General features: G+C 44.9%; 1 protein-coding gene across 15 annotated transcripts in view; it reads left to right on the forward strand.

The window, feature by feature from the left end:
- The window catches only part of SLC7A1 (solute carrier family 7 member 1), a 54,225-nt gene extending 35,461 nt beyond the window's left edge, over positions 1-18,764 (forward strand). For 12 of the 15 annotated variants that reach the window (XM_068930143.1, XM_068930151.1, XM_068930147.1 and 9 more), the window contains 7 exons: positions 1,601-1,823; positions 2,672-2,811; positions 4,472-4,574; positions 6,731-6,942; positions 7,294-7,442; positions 10,407-10,515; positions 12,181-18,764. In XM_068930143.1, coding sequence (XP_068786244.1) covers positions 1,601-1,823; positions 2,672-2,811; positions 4,472-4,574; positions 6,731-6,942; positions 7,294-7,442; positions 10,407-10,515; positions 12,181-12,290 — 1,046 coding nt within the window. In that variant the 3' untranslated portion in view covers positions 12,291-18,764. The remainder of the gene's footprint in view (positions 1-1,600; positions 1,824-2,671; positions 2,812-4,471; positions 4,575-6,730; positions 6,943-7,293; positions 7,443-10,406; positions 10,516-12,180) is intronic. The other 3 variants (XM_068930154.1, XM_068930153.1, XM_068930152.1) reach the window with 1 other exon arrangement.
- The last annotated feature ends 2,126 nt before the right edge of the window (positions 18,765-20,890 follow it).

The following is a 20,890-nucleotide window of genomic DNA, read 5'->3' on the forward strand; positions in this document are numbered from 1 at the left end:
ACCTGTTTGCTGGTAGACTGGCTTTCAGTAAAGTTATACAGCATAGCTAGCTAATGGGTAACTCAGGACACTGCTTTCATTATCCCTCCACACCTCAGCCCCAAATATGTTTTTGACTCAGCTGGCTCCTTGTTCTCACAGTGCCAAATACGTCATAAGTCCCTTGGTGCCTGACTTCTAGGTAGCGTTGACTTATAGCTGCTGTGGTAAGCAGCTAGACCTTATAACCCCAAAAAGCAGCTTTTACCTTCCTACTTTGCCTGCAGGGCCCAATTGCATGGGTGTTTGCTGATGATGCTAACCCAACTAGCATGACCTGTTTTACCAGTTAGGTACCTGGGAAAACCCGTGTTCAGATGCTTCATATAACTGGCAGAGTTTGAACCTCTAACTCCAGATGATGCTTTAATCAGCAGGTTATTCTGCAGTAGGATGTTTCAGTACCTTCAGCTGAAGGTGTTCCACCTGGCTTGGAGTATTTAAAGAGGCAAAGAAAGAGGAAGTCTGTGAGGAGGAGTCTGCAAGCTAAAGCAGTTCCTCAAACTGAGGATCACCAAGGGTTCAGAGATCTCCTCCTGAGAGAGCAGCCTTCAGCACTGGCTCCTTTCTCCTGGCTTAGAAGAATCTCAGTTCCCTGGAGAAGGCAAGGAGTCTCCTTACTTTCCCGGTTCATCAAGAACTGAGTTGCTTCAAAGCCAGAGCAGGAGGAGGAGGAGATCATCACAGAGACCGATAACCCAGTATTGCCTCTTGTTCCAAGGAGTTTGAGGAACTCTGACTGCATTATTCCAGCTAATCTTAGGGCTTCTCAGACCTGGAAGGGAAACACGTCTGCCTGGTTTCAATTTATGGGGTCTAGTTCCTCCTGCTTATGGATTCGTCCTTCTGAAATGGCAAAGATCAGAAGCTCTTGGCTTTGCGAGAACAGCTCTGGAGAAGGGAGATGCTCAAAGCTCTTTCTTAACTAATCAGTGCCTGAATTTTGATGATGTGTTTTTTTTACACATTCATCCCAGCTTGGTTGTCCAAAATTCTCCATAAAAAATGGAAAAAGTCCTCTTTTTAAGAGGAATTTTCAAAGATCCATGTGATTGTAAGGTACTGTGCAAACTCTCACTTTCCCTGTAATTGAGCACCTGCGGTGTTGATTTTACAATTTCACAGCCTTAGTGGAGATGCTAACTTAAATTCTCACCCCAGTGTTTGCTCCCTAACTGCTTGGTAATTTGTTATTCCATCAGTTGCGACTACTGACCTGTTTTTAGGACCACACTGTCAGTGGGATAGCAGGAATAATTGGAGATAAAAATAACCTTTTTTGGAGTAAGGACTGCTTTTAGTCCAGATTGAGTTTACAAGGCCCCCACAAATGTTTATGTCAGAAGAAGTGACAGGACCAACAGAAGTAGGAGCAAACAGTTGGGGTGAGGTATGTGAAATGACAGGGGCTTCTTAGGCCATCGTCAATATGCAGCTCTGTACACAGGCGAACTGCAGCCTCGCTGCCCATAGAGCCTTTGAAAGCCCCAGCCAGAATGTGTTAGATTGGGATGAAGTTCTTTGTTGTCTTTTACCTGATGCTTCAGTTTCTTTGTTCTAGGTGAGGAAGTAAAAAACCCTCAGAAGGCCATTCCCATTGGCATTGTGGCATCTCTGCTCATCTGCTTTATTGCCTATTTTGGTGTGTCAGCTGCCCTCACACTCATGATGCCTTACTATCAGCTGGATACCAATAGCCCTTTACCCAATGCCTTTAAACATGTAGGTTGGGATGGAGCCAATTACGCGGTGGCTGTTGGTTCGTTGTGTGCACTTTCTACAAGGTAAGACATTCCTCTTTTTGTATATCTCTCAAGGCAAATGCATATCTCCAGCTCCTTTTTAAAATGGCACGTGTCAGGGCTCTGTTCTCGCCCAGCTTCCCTTCGTTCATGTCTCCAGCTCTGTGTTGCATTATTAGCAGCAGAACTGAGTCCAGGGATGAAATTCTGACCTGTTGACTTTGGAAGGGTTTCATCCTGTGATAGATCACAGAGGTGTGCACGGCCAATATCACTTCAGAAACTCCTATCTTAGCAGCAAACCAAGCAGGTGCATCTCTTGAATATAAGTCTGAGTTCAGTGACCAAGTCATGGAGGCAGCTACAGAGCGCAAGCACAGTGTGCCTGCAAGACATCCTGGCCTGCGGGGTGGAAAGCAGACCTGTGTTACTGCAGGGTGTATCTTCTGGAGCATAAGGGGATTACCATATCCAGGGTAGGCTTTCTGCAGGTTGCCTGCATGACAGCCATCTGGATGGGAGGCAGGGCAGGCTGCGGGCAGTACATGTTCTCTTGTACTCTTGAGAGCTGTTACTTCAGAACATCTCAGACCTATTTAATTAGGTGAACAGCTCATAGAGGCTCATAAAGGTTATGGTTATTTTGCCACCTGAAAGTCAGGCTGTTTCCATGCCCCATGGATAGGTTTAGATATCCAAAATTACAAACCTGCACCTCAGTTGTCAGCTATCAGCAGCATGGGTGTTTATAGGGAGTGCTTGAAGGAGAAGCTGAAGTGAGTGAAAGCCACCTGTTCTATGTTTGTACTGCCATGAACATGCTTTCTTTTGTGTGCCTGAGCTCAGCATGAGGCAATGTGAGTAGATTTTTTCTCCCTCTGTGTCCTTAGTCTCCTTGGCTCCATGTTTCCAATGCCTCGAATAATCTATGCTATGGCAGAAGACGGTCTTCTCTTTAAATTTTTGGCTAAAGTCAATGAGAAGAGAAAAACTCCAATAATTGCAACAGTGACATCAGGGGCCATTGCAGGTAAGATCCAAAAGACATACATGAATGAGTAGAAAGGAAACATAAGCTTGTCACAGGGGCAGATAAGTCTGCCTTATTCTAGCCCACTTATTAAACTGCTGTACTGCACAGCATGACTTCCCGGAAAATGTCTTGGCTGTCCTAGGCCTGCGAGTGCAGGGCCTGGGTGAGCATGAATAACTGTTGGTGTATCCATACCTCCTTCTCAGAGCCTATTGCTGACATTCGGTCTCATACCAAGAGCTGCCTTCATCCACTCCTTGTGTGCACTGCTGACTTTAAAAATAATTAACCCCCTGCAGCTGGCAGCCAGCTGTGCCCCAGGATCCTCGGGGCTGTTGGTCTGGCTTGGCTGAAGACACCCTGTACAGCCTCTAGGTAGTTGCTTGGCAGAAGAAGAACAGCTGGAGGCAGGCAGACGGGCCCTGTGGCATAGGCATCTGTTAATCAGTTAGCCACAGCTGGTAGTATTCCTGTCTTCCCCTTCCCTCTCACGCTCCACAAAGATATGGGAATTAAGCCTATCACATAACGAAGAAGAGCAGCTTACCTTCTCCTCACAGCCACCCCCTTCCTTCAAGTAATTAGCAAGCAGAACAGTAGTGCTGCTTTCTGTTTTACTGCTTCAAATCCGAGATAAGCCACTGCTATAAGGACATGCCACATTTGAGGAGCGCTTGCAAGACTGTCATGTTGGGCTCTAAGCTCTTGCAAAACATTTCAGCCTCCTGCAGGGGAAGCCTTGGCCCTACTAAGTTTTATACAACTACTTCTCCGACACCTCTCCTCTTCAGGAGGCCTTGAATCAAAACTGGGGAATAAAGAACCAGATAGAGTAAAAAACTTAGTTTGCAGTCACTTCAGATCACCTCAGAGCGGTCTGTAGAGCATAGGACCAAAGCGTGTTGTTGCAGGCCTGGGAAGCACTTGGCAGTTGGCCTTAAATGTTGTTTTGGTGTTGGTTCAAGGCAGTGCATTAAGGAGAGAGTGGGTCAGGCTTTGAAATTCGTGCCCTCTAATATGACCAACGGTGTCACAGTGTTAAGTTACCTGAATTTCAGACTATAGTGTCTGTTCTCTGTTGACTTATTTTTTTTTTCTAAAGACCTTTTTCAAAGATCTATATAATAAACAGACAGTTGCCTAGTGAGGGTGTTAAAGCATGGTAATCTATAAGGGAAAGTAGTCTATACCTTCATTTGGAAAGCCCCATCAAGAGGCATGTTCCCTCAGGATGCCCTTGATGTCCCCCTTGTGTGAACAAGCCTGAATTCATCCCAGCTGAACTGAGACACCAGGGTGAGGTGCCTGCCTGTCATATGTGCTTGCTATAGTTTGTGCAGGGCTGAATGGGCACTTCCAGGAGATAATTCTGGTCTAACACCTGTTTAAGAAAAACAATCTGTCTTTTACTGTAATAAATGCTTCCTTTGGTTTCAGTTGGTGCGACTATGCTGTGACAGCCTGTGAGGCTCGGAGCATGACAGGGCCATTGGTATTCAAGCACTGAGTCATGCTTTACGGAATGGCTCAAGATCCTTGCTGAATTTTGAGCAACAGTCACACTTGTGCTGCATTGTCTTTAACAGTCTTGAAATATGAATGTTCCACAGTGTTACTGATTTTTTCTTCCCTCTCTCGCCTTCTTCTCCTTCCACAGCTGTCATGGCCTTTCTCTTCGACTTGAAAGATCTTGTGGATCTCATGTCTATTGGGACTCTCCTGGCTTATTCCTTGGTGGCAGCCTGCGTATTGGTATTGAGGTATGGATAAAGAAGCAGGCCCCTCTTTTACCACATAGACAAAAATCCACACAAGGCAGTCAGATGCCCTCATAGTTTCTGTAGACCCAGTAAAACTGTGAACACCTCCAGCTAAAGCATGTGGAGGGCTTGTTTCTTTAACTTCGTGGAGAAATGTGCCGATCGGATCTGTGAGGGTGTCCTCTTAACTTGGCTTTCCCTTGGTCCACCTCTGCAGTGGTCAGATCTTGAGTCTCCTAGGAGATGTACCTGTGGGTAGTGGTGAGAGATGGGTGCTCTGGGTGCCTGCATCATCATTGCCCTTGATCCACACTGGGGCTACAGTGTCAAGCTGTACTGTGTTTTGAAAGGGGAGTCGAGGAAAAAGGCTGGTGAGGGATATTTCTTTCCGTACAGTCTTTGCTATGAAAGCAAAGGGAAAAAGCTGTAGTGAGCAGCAGGGTAGAGGGTCCTCAAAGGCCTGGCTGCTTCTAGACGCTCAAAGAACAGACCCTGCTCACGGTTAAACCTGTAGGAGTTCCCCTTTCCTGGATCTTTCTTGTGAGAAGGTGTGAGTGTGACCTCAGTACTGGAGCAATATCAGACTGTATGGTTTTTGAGTTTGCCTTTGTCCTGCTCAGTTCTGCGTCCTAGAGAAAGTTGGCAAGGGCCCCCCTTGCGCACAGGCCCACTGTGTCTCAGGAAGTAAGGTAATAGTAACAAAGTCTAGCAGCAGTAGGAAAGTTGAGTGTATGTTTGCAGGATCAGTGCCTTAGTGTATGTCTTCTAGAAGTGCTGAACTCCCTTCGCTTCCCTAATGTAAGCTGAAAATTGAGTCTTTTAATGGCTTGGCACCTCATGGGCAACAGTACTCTACCCACGAACACTGGATTTTGAAGATTATGCTAGTGAAGAATACCTTTACATGTTCAATGAGTTATTCAAAGCCTGGTGGAGACCTTTTACCTGCTCGCAGCAAATGCATGGAACTAAAAACTGTCTGTCAGCTGGTAGAGGGCCTACTGTAATTCCTTTGCTCTGTGCCTGTGTTGTCCATCCTGCCTCACTGCACAGAGCTTGAGGATTTTCCTTGCCCTTGTTACATTTTGTGTGGTTTCCCAGCCCCTGCTTCTCCGTATAACTGTAAATGGCTTCCTAATTTGTTTTTGCAAGCTGTTGTGCCTATCATGTGGTATGTGATGGATTAGTCACCAGGGCTCAGCCTTCTGCCTGCCACAGGTTTCTGTATGAGACAGCTTGCCTCATAGTGGCCAGGACAGCTAATTTGCCTTCCCAGTTGGCTGCTTGATGAAATAGCTGTGTAACTGTTGCCTAAGCTGCTAGGTGCTGTCACTAACACCCTGCTGTGGCTGCACCAAAGATTTCACAACATTTCACAATTCACAACATTTCACAAATGCCCTTGTTGCAAATGCATCCCTTCAGGAGGGATTTTAAGGGATCTTTTGTAGCGACCCTTTCCTTTCCTCAAGCTTGTGGCAGAGATCCACAAAAAAAACCTCCTGTAAAAGGGATTTAAGGTTGGAAGAGTGTTTTTTCTTTACGAATCTATCTGTTTGTGCATCGGGGTCCTCTTGAATGAGATGGTGTCTACACATGCAACAAAAAAATTGCAGTTCTTGCTTCACCTCTTCCCAATGTGGCAGCAGACAAACTAATAGAAGAAACTAGAGTAGGCACCAGGAATAGCACTTTGTGGTGTGATCAGCAGCTGCCAGGGTGTGATATCCGCTGAGCTGTTAGTTCAACCGCCTTTTTAACTCCAAAACACAGTAGCTGAACTACCAGAGATAAAGAAACAGCCTGAGAAGGACCACCCCCCTGCCATATTCTTCTCCAGTCCTTGCTACTGTCATCCAACCATGTGTTGGTGATATCAGTGATACGGTTTATGAAAGAGTAGGTTGTCTCACTTAAAACAGTTATGAAATTACAGCCAAGTTCTAGGTGACAATAGTGGACTGCATTTGCTCACAGAATGGCTACAGTATTCCTCACATTTTCCCCTGAAACAGAAGGGTGCAGACATATTGTGTGTGTGCCTATTCTGAAACTGTAGTGATCTGGGGATCAGTCATGGTTATCCGTATGTCTTTTAAATGAGCAGTACCCTGTGCCAGGACAACAGCCTCTTTGTTTCATTTCCTTTTTCCTAGGTATCAGCCAGAGCAGCCTAATTTGGCATACCAGATGGCTAGAACAACAGAGGAGACAGATAACAATGAGTCTGTGAGCACCAGTGAATCTCAGGCTGGATTTCTGCCGGAGGAAGAGGAGAAATGTTCCCTCAAAGCCATACTGTGTCCCCCAAACTCAGACCCTTCTAAATTCTCTGGCTCTGTGGTGAATATCTCAACCTTCATCATTGGTAAGCACTAGGCAGTACAGCTCTGGGGCAGTGAACCAGCTAGTAGGCCCTTGGACTCACTGTTATGGGACAGCTCACTTCCTGGTTTGTTACTGGTTATTTGTAAGTTTGAAGAACTCTTGTAAGGGCCAAGGTAACAAAAGATCTAACACTGAATTTCTGACTTGAAAAGAAGTGCATAGATGGGGGTGTGTGACTGTATGGGAAGAAGGGCGTATCTCTTCCAGTTAGCTTTTTCTTTGTTTGCTATTTGTTTGCTGAGCTTTCAGATTTTGCTTTGCCTACTTGTGGTTTGGGTTTTTTTTCCTCAACCTAAAAAAAGAATCAGTAAGTTTTGGTGTCCGTTTACAGGTTTCCTTATCGTGGGTAGCTGTATCTTGACTGCCCTTGAGCCAAGCGTTCTGATAAAGACTGTATGGATTATCGCTGCAATCCTTGTTCTTATTGTCAGCTTCATTATATGGAAACAACCTGAAAGCAAAACCAAGCTCTCCTTTAAGGTGAGTGTCCTCGGAGTTGTAGCTAGAAGATTGCTGTTTGGGAGCTGGTTGGAGGAGGAAATGCACGTTGGCCTCTATCCGAAAGAGGGACTTGGCCAAGTGGACACGCTGAGAATATGAGTCTGACTCTGTGTGGATCTGCCAATGTTTCTGGTGGTTTGAGCTCTCCAGCTAGCATGGCTGCAATCTCTCAGAGTCTGTGCTTGTGACATAAAGGGATGTCCTATCAGAGCCAAGCTGATTCTCCGACTGTGTTTTCCTCTTGGGGTCTCACCTCAAACGTCAGTGGTGAGTAGTACTTGAGAGGGAGAGAGACCTTCTGCTCTCTTTGCTTCGCTGCAAAGTGTAGCACAGCATAAGAAGCGCTGTGGCATGCAGTGCCCCATGGGCAGATGTGGTGCAGCAGGAGAGACTGAAGGGGTTAGCTGAGAGATTGGCTTGGAACTAGGAGGGAAAACCATGTGACGTCAGAGGACTTGGAGAGAGAGGAGCACTGAAATGTAAATGGCACTTAAATGCATCAGAAGCTGGGAGAGGGATGTGGCCAAGGTAGAAGGGCAGAACAGTGCTTTTGAAAGCAGCTAGTTCTAGGACATGGAGGAGAGAGAGAGAGTAGAGGAAAAGAGGTTGCTTTTCCACAGACGAAGAAGGGCCGTGCCAGATCATGCCAGATCATCTTCTCAAAAGACGAGAGAATCAAAGAAGCAAGCTTGTGCGTTACCATCAAAGGGGTTACCAGCTCAAAGGCGCCATGTAATTCATCCACCAGCTCTAGTGTCTAGATGGACTATACTTGGATCATTCTGAAAGGATTGTTTAATTTCTTCTTTAAAACCTCTAATAGCAGATATACCAGTGCTTCCCCCTTTCACATTTCCAGTGCATCTTGTCTATATAGCTAGCAAGCTTTTCCCAGCAGCTAAATAGTCTAAATTTCTGTGATGCACGTTTAGCTGATATTTTCATGTCCTACTGTTAGCTATGGAACAAGGGATGACTGTTCTCTCTTTAATAGCCTTCAGGTATGAAGAACTTTATCTTTTCCTCCTCTGTTGCAGCATACCATTGTTTTCATATTGAACAAACACATTTTTTTCAGTATAATCCAGCAAGTCTTGTTTTATCATATTGATTTCAGATTGTTTTTCCAATTTATCAAGATCATTTTGAATTCTAATACTATGCTTCAAAGTTTTCTGAGCATTTTGACTGCTCTTCAATTAGTTTTTCTGCAAATACTTCAATTTTAATTCAACCAGAGTTTCTCAGATTAGTGTTTGCAGCCCATCTTGGGCTTATAGTCCCAGAAGTGGAAACAGAACTAACTGGCCAGGAGCAGAAAATTCAGGAGGAGTCATCAGGACTGTATTTTCTCAACTTTCTTCTGAGGAGATCTCTTTGCCATAGAGGCAGGATATTTTACCTCCTTTTTGTCCTTCAACCACTACCCCGTTAAAGAAGAAAAAATCAGACCTGTCACTGGTGAATCTGCAGTGGCTGTTTCTTATATCCTTGTTGTCCTTTAGACATTTACAGCCTGACTGTTTAGTAATTTTTTTTTAAACTCTCTCTGGGAATCTAAGGCTGACTGGTTTGTTCCCTAGTTGTTTTTCTGTATTTCTTTTTAGTAGGTAATTTGTCTCCTTTCTCTAGTACGTGGAGACCTTACCGGCCTACCAGAAGCTCTGAGAGATGCTTGTAATTGGTCCAAAGATTAATTCTGCAATCTCTAGCTATATACCTCACCCCCCTAGGGAAATTTCATTTGTCCCTATGGACTTGACAGAGTTTAATTTAGGAAAATATTCTTCCGTTTGCTAGTCCGCGTGGCAATCCTCTTCTCTAAGGATGGTTGTATTGAGCAACTGGCCACCACAAACGTGTTTTGTGAAGCTTAAACTAAAACAAGCTTACAATATTTCAGACTGTTTCTTTTTGTAAATCCTCTTTTCCCTATGAGTGAAGGGAATTTCCTTCATTTTCCTTAGTTTCACCATATTCACAGACCTTTCTATTATTGCCTAGTTCTGCCTAGTTACAATTTGTCATTTCTCATTTTGTCTCTACATGCCTGTGCTACTTTTTATGCTCTGATTTTTGCATTTAGGCTTTATTGAATCACTTGTTTGATTCTCATATCACTAAAGTACTCTTGATACTGCTGCACTGGTCTCTTACTATGTTTCCTGTATGTTTTCTATATTTGCTGTACCTCTGGGATAATTTTCAGTTGTACTTTTACTTCTGTCTATTCCAATTCTGAACTCCTTTGTGTGTTAGAATTGCTGCTATAGCCTTTACCTACTAATACCCTGAATTTGTTGGCATCTGCAGAGTGTTTTAAGTTGATCATTCTGCTGTACTCATTTCTCTGCTTCTCTGGAGTGGTGGAGGGTAGTGTTTTGTGATGATTTCCTCCAAATTGCCTTTTGCCTTCAGATCCCCAATTATTTTTTCCCTACTAAATAGAACTGAAGCTAAAATAGCAGCCCCTTGAGTTACGTTTTGCAGCTCATGAAATAAAAAAGGTACCCCACACAATCTAGTAGTAATTTGCTGGATGGTCTGTGTATCGCTTAATTAGCTTGGTACTTGCTGGATGAATTTCCTCACGTCCTTCCTTCTCACAGTCCTCTTACCCTCTTCTGTTCCTTGATAGGTGCCGGTCATTATGTTGTGCTTGGTTTTCCTCTTCTCTCCTTTCCCCCACAGAGTTCCAGGTAAAGTTTGCCTGTTGCCTCCTTTCAGACCACAGAACAGGCAGAACCGTTCTTAAAATGGAGTACAGCAGGCTGTTTTCACATCAGTCTCGCATCCTGCATTTTGATCTAACCTTGCCTTTTCTAGGATCTGGCAGCCAAAGAGTTGTTAACAGGCATCACTTTTTGTTTACAAGGGAAGTGATGTTCTTGCCTGTCTATTAATCTGTCTTACAGATGTACTTTATCACTCTTTCTTTTTCAGGTACCTCTTTTGCCTCTTCTTCCTATTGTGAGTATTTTTGTGAATGTTTACCTCATGATGCAACTAGATATAGGGACATGGATACGATTTGCAGTCTGGATGCTTATTGGTGAGTTTAAAAGAGAAAAAAACCATCTATATTCAAAGTTACTTGAGTCTGTTAACCACAGATTTACTGTAGCATTCCAGGGAGGGATTCTGCACTCTCATCATCCTGAGGTAATCATTTTGCCTTCATTGAAGCCGTTCAGGCAGTGCATTTCAAGCTTTGTTTTAAGTGTAAGGGTCATGAAACCTTTTATGAGGACAAAGCTACCCATGAACCATCTCGTGCACTGTTCCCATAATGACTTCCTTTGCAGCTATATACAAATGAAGCAAATGTTACCCCTTTTCACCATTTTGTTAGTTTACTCATCTATATCCCTGAAAACAAGTGTGTGTGGGAGGAGGAAGATCGTAACCACTATGTGGCATGGAACTGTGATTGCCTGATCACTTTTTGGTGATCTGTAAGGTTTCAGGGGCTTTGTCAGGACACTTTTTTGTAGCTTCTATTTTTAACGGTTGAGAGACTTGGAGGATCAAAGAGATAAGAATCTGGGGTGGCTGCCTGAAGCAAATGCCTGTTTCTTTGCTCTGAACCTGGTCAAGGCAAACTCCAGGTAGCTTCCTTTTTGCCCATGATCCATTCTTATAGTAGTCCCCTTCCCTTCCTCGTTCCAATAAATTTACCTGTGAACGTTAACACTTTCCCAAGGTGTCTTGGTCTGACGACATCCCTAGGATAAAACATTGCCTTATGCAATGGCAGACAAAGATTCACCCAAAACTCAAATCTACTGTGTAAACCTCCTGACTTGCCAGGACATTTTTCTCTTTAACTTATAAAATCTTCGATGTACTTAATTTCAAGTGGATATCAAAACCTGGCAATCTGAAGTAGGAGACACATACGTGTCATTCTGAGAGAAATCTATATTAAAAGGCAGAGCAATAGAATGGCTGTAAGCCAACAAGCAGAATATACAAATGAATAGTCTTTGGGTTTGGGCTTTTATTTTTTTTTTTCACTGCCAGTTTTATCATCTGGATTAAAATCTAGATTATACTCTTCCTGATGGACAGCATCTGAGTTCTGGGAAGAAGTAGTAAGGAAGTGTGTATGTGTATGTGTGTGTTTAACCACATAAATGTGTGTGTCTGTAGTGCTTTGTTTCCGTAGTGGAATGAGAACTGCTTACTCATTGCGCAAGGGGCTGTACAGCCCTTTCCTTGTTTGCTGAACTTGAACTGCACTCCAAGTGGTGTGGCTGGTGCTTTTGGAACTGGAGGAGCTGAGCTCTGTCCCAGGATGTTCCAAGTAGCTTTATGGAGAGGGCTGCATTTGTTATGGTAAAAATGATTATAGAAGATTAGGATCAGTTATGGACGTTTTTTACTGCAACAGAGACTGTCAGCACACACATGGAGAGAGAAGGCTCTGCACAGAAAGCAAAGCGTTGGATGGACTCATTCAAAAGCATGAGAAGTTTATTCTGTAGTCAGCCTTGGTTTATCTTCTATGTTTGGGGCGGGTCTAGATCATCTTTTAAAGAATGATGTCTTGTGTTAATGGCTTTTTTCTTTTCTGAGGAAGATGGTAGGTGTCTGCTGCAAGCTAGCTATCTGGATGGCTTGATTTACCTCTGCTGTAACCTGTATCTATAGATGTAAATAGTGGTTTCTGTTTCCTTATAGATCTAACATTGCTCTTTCTCCTTGGCTTCCGCAGGCTTTATCATCTACTTTACCTATGGAATATGGCACAGTGTGGAAGCCACATATTCGGCCTCAGCAGACACAGAGAGAAATACGGACGCTGGTTCAGACAACTGCAAATGACTGCCTGTTTGGCTTAAGGGCGACTGGGGAATTGCTGCAGTGAAGGAAGCTTTGTGTGGGGAACCTGAAGTGTTTCATCTGGTTAATCACTAATGCAGAAATAATGAAGCATAAGGTGGGAATCCCCAGCCCTGTTGCTACAGCTTGCAGTTTGCTTAGTAGCACAGTTAAAAGGGATGACAAGGAAAAAGCCACACCTCTGGCATACTCCCGTCAACACTGTCAGCTATTCTGGGGCTATGCGCTTCCCTTCCTCCCTCTCTTGTTTTTTTGCAACGTGTAGAAAGAAAACTGCTTCTGTGTGCCAGTTAACCTTAAATGCTGCTATGAAACCAGGCCTCACAGAGGTCTTTCTTTCAGTAGCCCTGTGAATTACCTCCCCACAGATACTCTACTTGATTATAAATGGAGCGGCTCTTGCAATGCTAGCGTTGTGCTTAGATCAGATTGTCACTTCACCCGATGTGAGCTGTACCACATGTGTACACACAAAAAAGGCTCTCACCAAACATACGCTTTCACCCAGTTAAGAAAGCACCTGCAAGATTTACATTCTTTAAAGTATCAGGTTTCATGATTTTATTGTATTTAACTTTTTAAAACTAACTAAGTATTCATATTCCTTATAGTGCACCGCCGCTGTGTAATGTTGGGAGGGTTTATGGTCGCTGCTTGTCAGGTGAATGGCTATTTGCATACGTGCAGATAATGCAGAATGGTGTTTCTGCTAACTCCACACCCAGCAGAGGGGTTTCCAGGTTTACTTGAATGGTTTTAATAGAACGGGTGTCTCCAAAAGAGCCTTGCTACCTCTTCATGTTAAAAAGTATCAATACCACGACTGAAATGGTGGGGTGGATAGCAGAAGTGCTTTTGAACCCAGGTCTGAAAACAAGTGGGGCCCTATTTTCCTCTCCGTGCATCAGTTTTATTAGAAGTCAGTAGAATTGCCACCGGTGCAGGCTGCTTGAAATAAGAAGAAATTTGGCCTTAAGAATTTGGTTTGACATCAGTAGGTGAATAATATTTCTGCCCCTAGAAAGAGATGTACAGTCAGATTCTTAGGGTCCTTGAAATCCTCTTGTGAACAGCATCCTAGAGTCTCTCAACTTCTAACCCCTCTCCCAGATGAAGGGCATGAGGGTATACAGTGACTCCTTCCCAGTGATGCCAGTAGAGTGTGTAACCTCCTGCTCCCTAAAACAAACACTGCTAAAGTCTGGCTTGCTGAGGCAAGTTTTTTTTTGTGGCACTGCAGATCATCTCTGGAAACAGGTTACTGACTTTGTCTGTGATCTTATTTGGAGCTTGGGCCTCAGTGGGGGCTGAGCTCCCTGGTCTGTCTACTTTCTACCCACAAAGGTCAATAAAATGTGCTCAAGTACGAGGCATGTGATACTGTGTGGGGCTGAGGGGTGCTCTACTCTTTTGGGACGAGATCCTCTTGGGCCATGCTAAGGCACTGTGCTGTGGCTAGGCTTGCCACTTGGTTATGCTCCAGAGCTTGGCTGTCATGAAAGGTGGAAAACTCAGAGCATGAGGCCAGGGTCCATGTTCAGTCAGCAGTGCAGATGTAGCCTTGATTTTGTTACAAGGTGAAAGGCTTTTTAATTCTCTCTAATGTCCTTCCCCAGCCAAATACGCAACTCTAAAACAGGCTTTTTGAAGCATCACAGTGGTGGGTTATACCCATGTAATGTCACAGTTTTATGTTCATGCTTTAACTTGTACTGAAAAACATATCCCAAACATGTATTGCAGAAATTCCCTTTCCCTACCTAAGTGGATTCTGTCTGTCCTAGGTGTCCTCCATACTACTGCCTCTGAATACCTGGCAGTCTTTACTGTGTTTTGTCAGCACAGCTCTCCTCTGAAGAAGGGAAGCGCTCTTCTCCCCATCACACAGATGGAGAGCTGCAGAGTAGACTCCTAAATGACTTGGCCAAGGTCTTGCAGGGGATCTAGCACAACAGAAACAGGAACCAGATGTCCTAGATTCCGTGGCCTCACCTTGGACCATCTCTCTTGCAGGTTTCCAAGAGACACTTACAGTCCTGCTACCCACTGATGATGCTGGCCTTTTTTTTTAAGTAAACTTGGAGGCTTTTCTTCCCAGGGTTGGCATTTGATGGAATTAAAGTAATGTGTGCATTGCTTTGTGTGTGCATTTCCAGTGCATTGTTTTACTGCTTCCATATGCGACAGGAAAAGTCATGGTCTGTTCCAAACATTGGGTCTTGACTGTCTGCCAAGCCTTTTTCCCCTTTGCCTATATGAAGTCTTATTCAAGCAGGGAGAGAATATCAAAATTGAAACGCGCTAGGTTGACGTCTACTTTTTTAAACACAGACAAACTCATCACACTCCATCGCCTCCTGAAAAGCACTGAAGATTTGGTGGGAGGGGAGAGCATAAAAACTCAAAAGGGAACTTTCCAATTGTACCAAAAATGTAGGGATGTTTTTCTCCACCTTGGGTATCAGCTTCTGAGCAATTACCAAATTTAGCATGAAGATTTGAAAGGGGTGAATTCTGACTGGAAGTGTGTTTCCAAAGAAAATTATTTAAAAATATGCAGATTTCTTGCTGTATGTAATCTTTTTTATAAATGTTAAATTATTTTTGTTGTCTACTTAGGGATCTGTTCTGGTGTTTATCTTCCATGATTTTATTTCAGCTTCTGTGGCATTTAATTGCAGCACTTAGAAGAAAGGGAGTCTTGATGGGGATCATTTTCCTTCAGTTTCCTTTTCTCTGAGAAAGTTCATAGGAAAATCTTTCATTTTCACCAAATTTTATATTTAAATGTACCCTTACCTGTACCAATCCCAAAGCTACCAGCTGCAAATTTACTATTGAGGTCAAGGCTCTTTAACCCCATTTCCCACCCCTCCATCATGACTTCCACAACCTTATTGCTTGTCTCCTCACCAGATACAAGGAGCTAGAGAGAGTTCACAACCCTATGCCGTGACAGGGAAGTACAGATCTCTCCCTGGCTCTCTGTGTACCTGCTTCCCCCTTACCGAGCTGGCTCTGGGGACATCCTGTCCTCCTCTTCATGTGACTTGCGCCGAGGCGGAGAAGACGTGTGTGACACAACTGCAGCCCCAGGCTCCTTCCCCATCCTCCCCATGGCTGCATCTGCCCCTTGCTTGTACATTTTGTAAGCTGAAAGGCAGAATTTGACCACCTCTTTCTAGGATCATGTCAAGGACTTTGCTGAATGGGTGATTTTTTTTTTACTGTCTCCTTTGCCTCCCTGCTGATGTCTGCATGTGGCATATAGATAAAGCCAGGTATCTTTGAACACATGCAAGTGCTGCTATAATCTGCTTTTGTGAACAATATGCCTTCATTCATTTGAACTTTTCTTTGTAAATAGTTTCATAATTATTTTGCTTTATTATTCTAAGAATATTTTGTACAGATGCAGAGCATTTCACTATGTAAAGAGGTGGGAATAGGGAAGCGATGCCTTTTCTGGGATGCTTAGTGCAAGAATATATCCCTCTGTCAGAGCTGAGAGATGTAACAAAAATGGCCTATCTGATCTTTTAAGGCAGGTTCTGGCATGAAGGACTGACCTCAATTTTACTGAATTTGGTTGCTTCCAGTGTGCTAACATGAAAGGAGGCCTTGAGGGCAGGTCTCTGTAGGCAGGGTCCTAACGATTGGCAGTGCCTTGCAGGTGGTGGTGGGCAGTCACGCGTCTGGGTGAGCTTCCTCCCTGCAGCAGGCGGTACCGTAGCAGATTGGTAATATGTAGCCTGTCAGCTTTTCTCAGAGGACAATTGTTGTCAAAGTAGCCTCTTCTTTTTTCCCTGAAGTAATAGTTTTGCGTAAAAATTATTAGCTTTTATTTGTTTACAACTTCTGTTTTTTGAAACCGGTTGCTGAAAATCATTACCAGCTGGGTTTCGTTTTCATTTTGCCTTTTTGTCGCCCCACGGGATGGCACTCTCTTCCTGTTCCAGCACCAAACTATTCTGTGCTCGGCATTTGCCATCCTCCTTGGTTCCTCCTTGCTTTCCTGGGGTGTCGAAAGCAGGTGGCGTTGGGCTGCCCTCCTGGTAGCCAGCCCTGTCCCCCAGCACTGCAGGCAACCCCGAGCACGGGGCTCAGAGCCTGCTGAGGGGCTGCCAGCTTAGACATTTCCCATCGGTCACACCAGGGGAGAGAGCGCTGCACAGGGCTGAACGTCTCGCGAAAACACTGTCGATACTTAAAACATGACGCCACGCATGGCAGAAGTGCTCTGTAGTTCTGGTTAGTGTTTATATTATAGCCAGGGTTTTGGAAGGGTGAAGTTTCCACTGGCAGTGCTTTCTGTTAGCACTTCTGCCCTTTGCCCAACGCAGATGAAAACAAACCTTTATTCATAGTGTACAGAGGGTGCCTATCGCTGGCTGCTTCACACATGTAGGGAGCTAACTTCTTTCCTTTCCTCCCAACTCAGAGAACAGAAAGCAATATTGCAGAATATTATGTCTGTATTTTGTAAAATCATCTTCTTTAGTGACTGTATTTTATGTATTAATCAATTCCAGTGGGATTTGTTAAATTCCTGATAGAAGAACTTCTACCCCGCAAAAAACACTTACAAATGAACATTGTTATCATCTTTCCAAATGAATAAACAATCATGCTGGTCTTTCAGGCTTCGGGAACTTGTTTTGAAGGGAGGAGGGGGTGAGTAATGCTGTTTTTGTAGCAGGAGGTTGCTCTGCAGTCCCTTCCCTGCACGCATTGCATCTCGACACTGCTGCCTTTTAAAGAGTTCTTGTTGCCTCTTGTACAAAACGCATCCCGGTTTCTTAATCCTTGGATACTCTTCCAACACTAAGAGCTTGTCTGCTGGATGTGAGGTTTATGGAGAGGTCCCATTTCTTTATTCCACTGACGCCAGAGCTGCCTCGTGGGTGCGGCGGGCTTCCTTTGTGCACCACTGTGCCCTAGCGGGGCGTCCCCAGCAGGGCTTGCTTGTGCCCGCAGCTGGGCCCTCAACAGAAAGTCCCCAGGTAGGACTTACGCCTTACGTGAGGGACCAGCATGCGTGCAAGGGTGATGCCTGTCCTAGCCACGGGGGAGACTTCAGCCTGTGTTCACCAGTCCTCCTCATGCCGCCTCTAGCTCTGCTGGCAGGGAGCTGGGTGCAGATGGGCGCTCCCATGCAGGAGCGCTTGGACAAAGCCTGCTTCACCCCTGGCAAGGCAGAATGGCACTTAAATACTGCATACTTGTGTGCGTTGTTTATGTAACACGAATCTACTGATTTGAGCTTGAGATGGAGGGTGGGTGAACCAAGAGCTCTCCATGAGGTGGAGTCAGTTTTACCAAGATGACGAAGTTTTTAATGAAATGTTAATGACCAGGTGGTGGTTTGCACAGTATTTGAGGCCTGATGAGGATTTGAAGGTCAATGGCTGTTGGCATTACTCTCATTTTCAGCCTCCTAGAGGGAGGGAGACCGTCATTGCTGTTGTGATGGAGGAGGGCTCAGAGCCTGTTTCGTGGGCGAATGTGTCAGGGAATGCTTCCAGGCCTCTGTTTGCCAAGGAGCATGTAAAAAGCAATCGTGTCCAGAGCTGTTTGCGCTCAGCCCCCCTGCCCGTGCAGAGCTGATTGTACTATAATGAACATACTGTGCGATGTCTGACACCTAACTGGAAAGCAGATGATCCAAGAACATGTTTGTTACCCAGATCCAAACCTCAGTCTTTCTCAGGGTATTTGCTCCTAGCTCATGCTCCAGGAAATGAGGTTAGTCTAAGACATGGCACACTTCTAATCAGCGAGGCATCTTTTTCTCTCGAGGACATGCAGTGTGTTTTTTTGGCATAGGAGCTTCTGCTTTCGAGATGAAGGGACGGCTGTGACCTGTGTGAAGTGAAGGGTTACCTTGCTTTATGTTGTGCCTTTCAACTTCAGTTGATGTGAGGAGCACAAAGACTGATGACAACCTAGAGTTGGTGCGTTAGCAAACCTATTGTGAGTTTGGATCATTTCTTCAGCAAAATAAAGTAAAGTAAAAGATTTTTACTGACTGAAGCCATGGAAGAGTCTGTATATTTTTTATGTTTTAATTATTAAGTAAAATGTATATACCTTTCTGTTGTCTGATGGTCTATTTTCCTAATGATTTCTCAGAATTTCTTACACGTGTGATAAATAGTTTTAATGCTTGTTCTGCAGAGAAATCTATTTTTTAGTCTTTTTTTATCCTTTTTTTGGTCTTTATTTTGGTTTTATTTTTTCTACTGTTTTCATGTAGCGATGCAAGCCTTAAGTTTTAGAATGTGAAACTTTTAAAGCACAGCATGGGTGTGCAGATACTTTTTATCCTGGCGACACTGCAAATACTTCTCCCCTCATCTATGCTTTTTGAATTTGGAAATTCAGTTGTAATTTTATGGTACAGCATTAAAACATTTTCTCAATACTCAAATAAATTATGCCCGTTGTTTACCCTCATTTTCTGGCCTGCCTCTGTTTTCCAACTTGTTTCAACATCTGCCAGCTGTCCCAGCCTTTATAGGGGAGCAGCTTCTCTGGGGAGCTGTTCAATCCTGTGTCATTAACGCCTTCCTTCTTTCAGATTTTTTGAGACAGATGAGAAGATACAAAATTTGTGAAATGTGGCCTGGGCTGGGGTCTGTAGCAGTTTATGTGGGACTTCAGGAGCCTGCAAAGTTACCCCAGTGGTCAGAATTTACCCCAGTGATGGGCTGCAGTTACTGCAGTGACAATAAGACTGTAGCAATATCTGTGGACAGGGCTTTTTAAAATCAGTCTGATCCTTCCACATGTCCATGCAATAACTCCTAAGTGGCATTTTGAGCACTGTATTAGTTAGCAGCTCACCTGGGAATTTTGGGTGTAGCAGAGGCAATTATGGCAGATTAAGGCAACAAGCCTCTGTGTGGATCTAGCTCCTGGCATTGCAAAATTTGATCATCTCAGCAAATAAGTACTGTGTAATGAATGAATTCTGCTTGTGGGATTTAGTAGGGCAGAGTCCAAGTCTGCAGGACAACGTTCAGGTGATTGGGTCAAAGCCTGTCCGTTCCCTGCCACCACCGTTGTCGCCTGCAGCCTGGTTTTCTGCGTCCTGCAGTGAGCGAGGCAGTGGCCTTATCAACACCGATTTCCTTTTCCTCTCAGTCCTGGTCCTTCACATGCCTTCATTGGTGCTAAACGAGCCAGCAGCCTTTTGGAAACCAGTGTGCAACTGTGTAATTAAAAGATCAAGGTGTAACGTATAAGCACAGGAGACTGCACGATGCATCCATCCCCAGGGAAAGCCGAATGCTCCTGGGAGCTTCATGTGTGACCCTCTGCTCCTGAGGAGGTGACCGCAGAGCAGGACGCAGCGAAAAGCCATGGCTGGGGCCTCCTGGGCTCTGCGGCCTGGGGAAGGCATCCTGGTTGCTGCAGGTGGTGGCATGCCGGCAGCCATGCGCTCCAGCCCTATAACGGCACCGCGGGACTCCACAGGGCTGTGGGCCTGTCCTGATGCTGGGCACTGAAGAGCAGGTATCTCTGCTGAAGCCACGTTTCTGCCATCGTAGCACATGGCCCGTTTTGCTGCTGCCATCAGCTCAGGGCTCGCGCCCTTGCGTAAGGCAGTACAGCTTCACTGCCCAGGTGGCTTCGTCAGTGCCTTCCCTGTTTCACCCACCCAGCCTCGGCAGCCTGACCATGTCTGCTTCCTGGCCTGCTTGCTCCCTCTCTGCCCTGTTCCAGTCTTTCCTTGCAGCCTGGATTTCCATGCCTCGTTCCCATACCCTTTGCCTCCAGTCCTGGTCTTCATTTTACTCAAAACTCTCTCCTTTTCCTTCATTGGGCTGGGCATGATGAGCAGAAATGGTTCAACATCAGCAGAGATCCTTGCTCTTCTCCATTTCCCGGACACGGTGCTTAGGGCTCTAGGGCTGAAGTATGTCTAGCACAGTTATGTTTATCCCTCCAAATCTAGCAGGTCTCTACAGAACATGAGCAAATAGCATTCAACCATGGGTGTCTATTTAAGCAAATCTACACAGATCTGTCACTAGGACAGTATCAGGCATGTTCCTGATGCAGGATGGGCCTGGCCCCTTCCTAATCCCTGTTCCAAGGACTGAAGAACTAGATGAACTGCGTGGGAAAACGAGGCATGGGGGGGGGGGGTCAAAAGGTGGTGAACAGCGCACTAAGGACACACTTCTCTGCTGAAGTGCCTCCAACAGTTGCAGAAATTTTCCCTTCCTGCTGAAGCATGGCAACCTTAACGAAAACGTTTTGGCCAACATGGGTGAAGTCCAGCAAATTAAGTAGGAGGGGCACGAAATGGTCTTTTTGAGCAGCCTCAGCGACGGGATAACACAGGAGGGTGATTCTAGTGGGGACAGAATCCAAACGTGACCGCCTGGAAATCACACCTTAGGCATGTGGCAGCAGCAGTACATGTGTGACACCAAGGGGCTTGTGGGACTTCTGTGCCAAACTCTTCTGGCAGGATCCAGCCTAAACAGATTGCAAGTGAGTAACCCCATTCCCTCCCCCTGGTACAATTCCTGGTCTCAAGGGAGCCTCAACTGTGAGGGAAGCAAACTTAA

This window comes from Struthio camelus, chromosome 1 (assembly GCF_040807025.1).
Source record: "Struthio camelus isolate bStrCam1 chromosome 1, bStrCam1.hap1, whole genome shotgun sequence".
Lineage (NCBI taxonomy): Eukaryota > Metazoa > Chordata > Aves > Struthioniformes > Struthionidae > Struthio > Struthio camelus.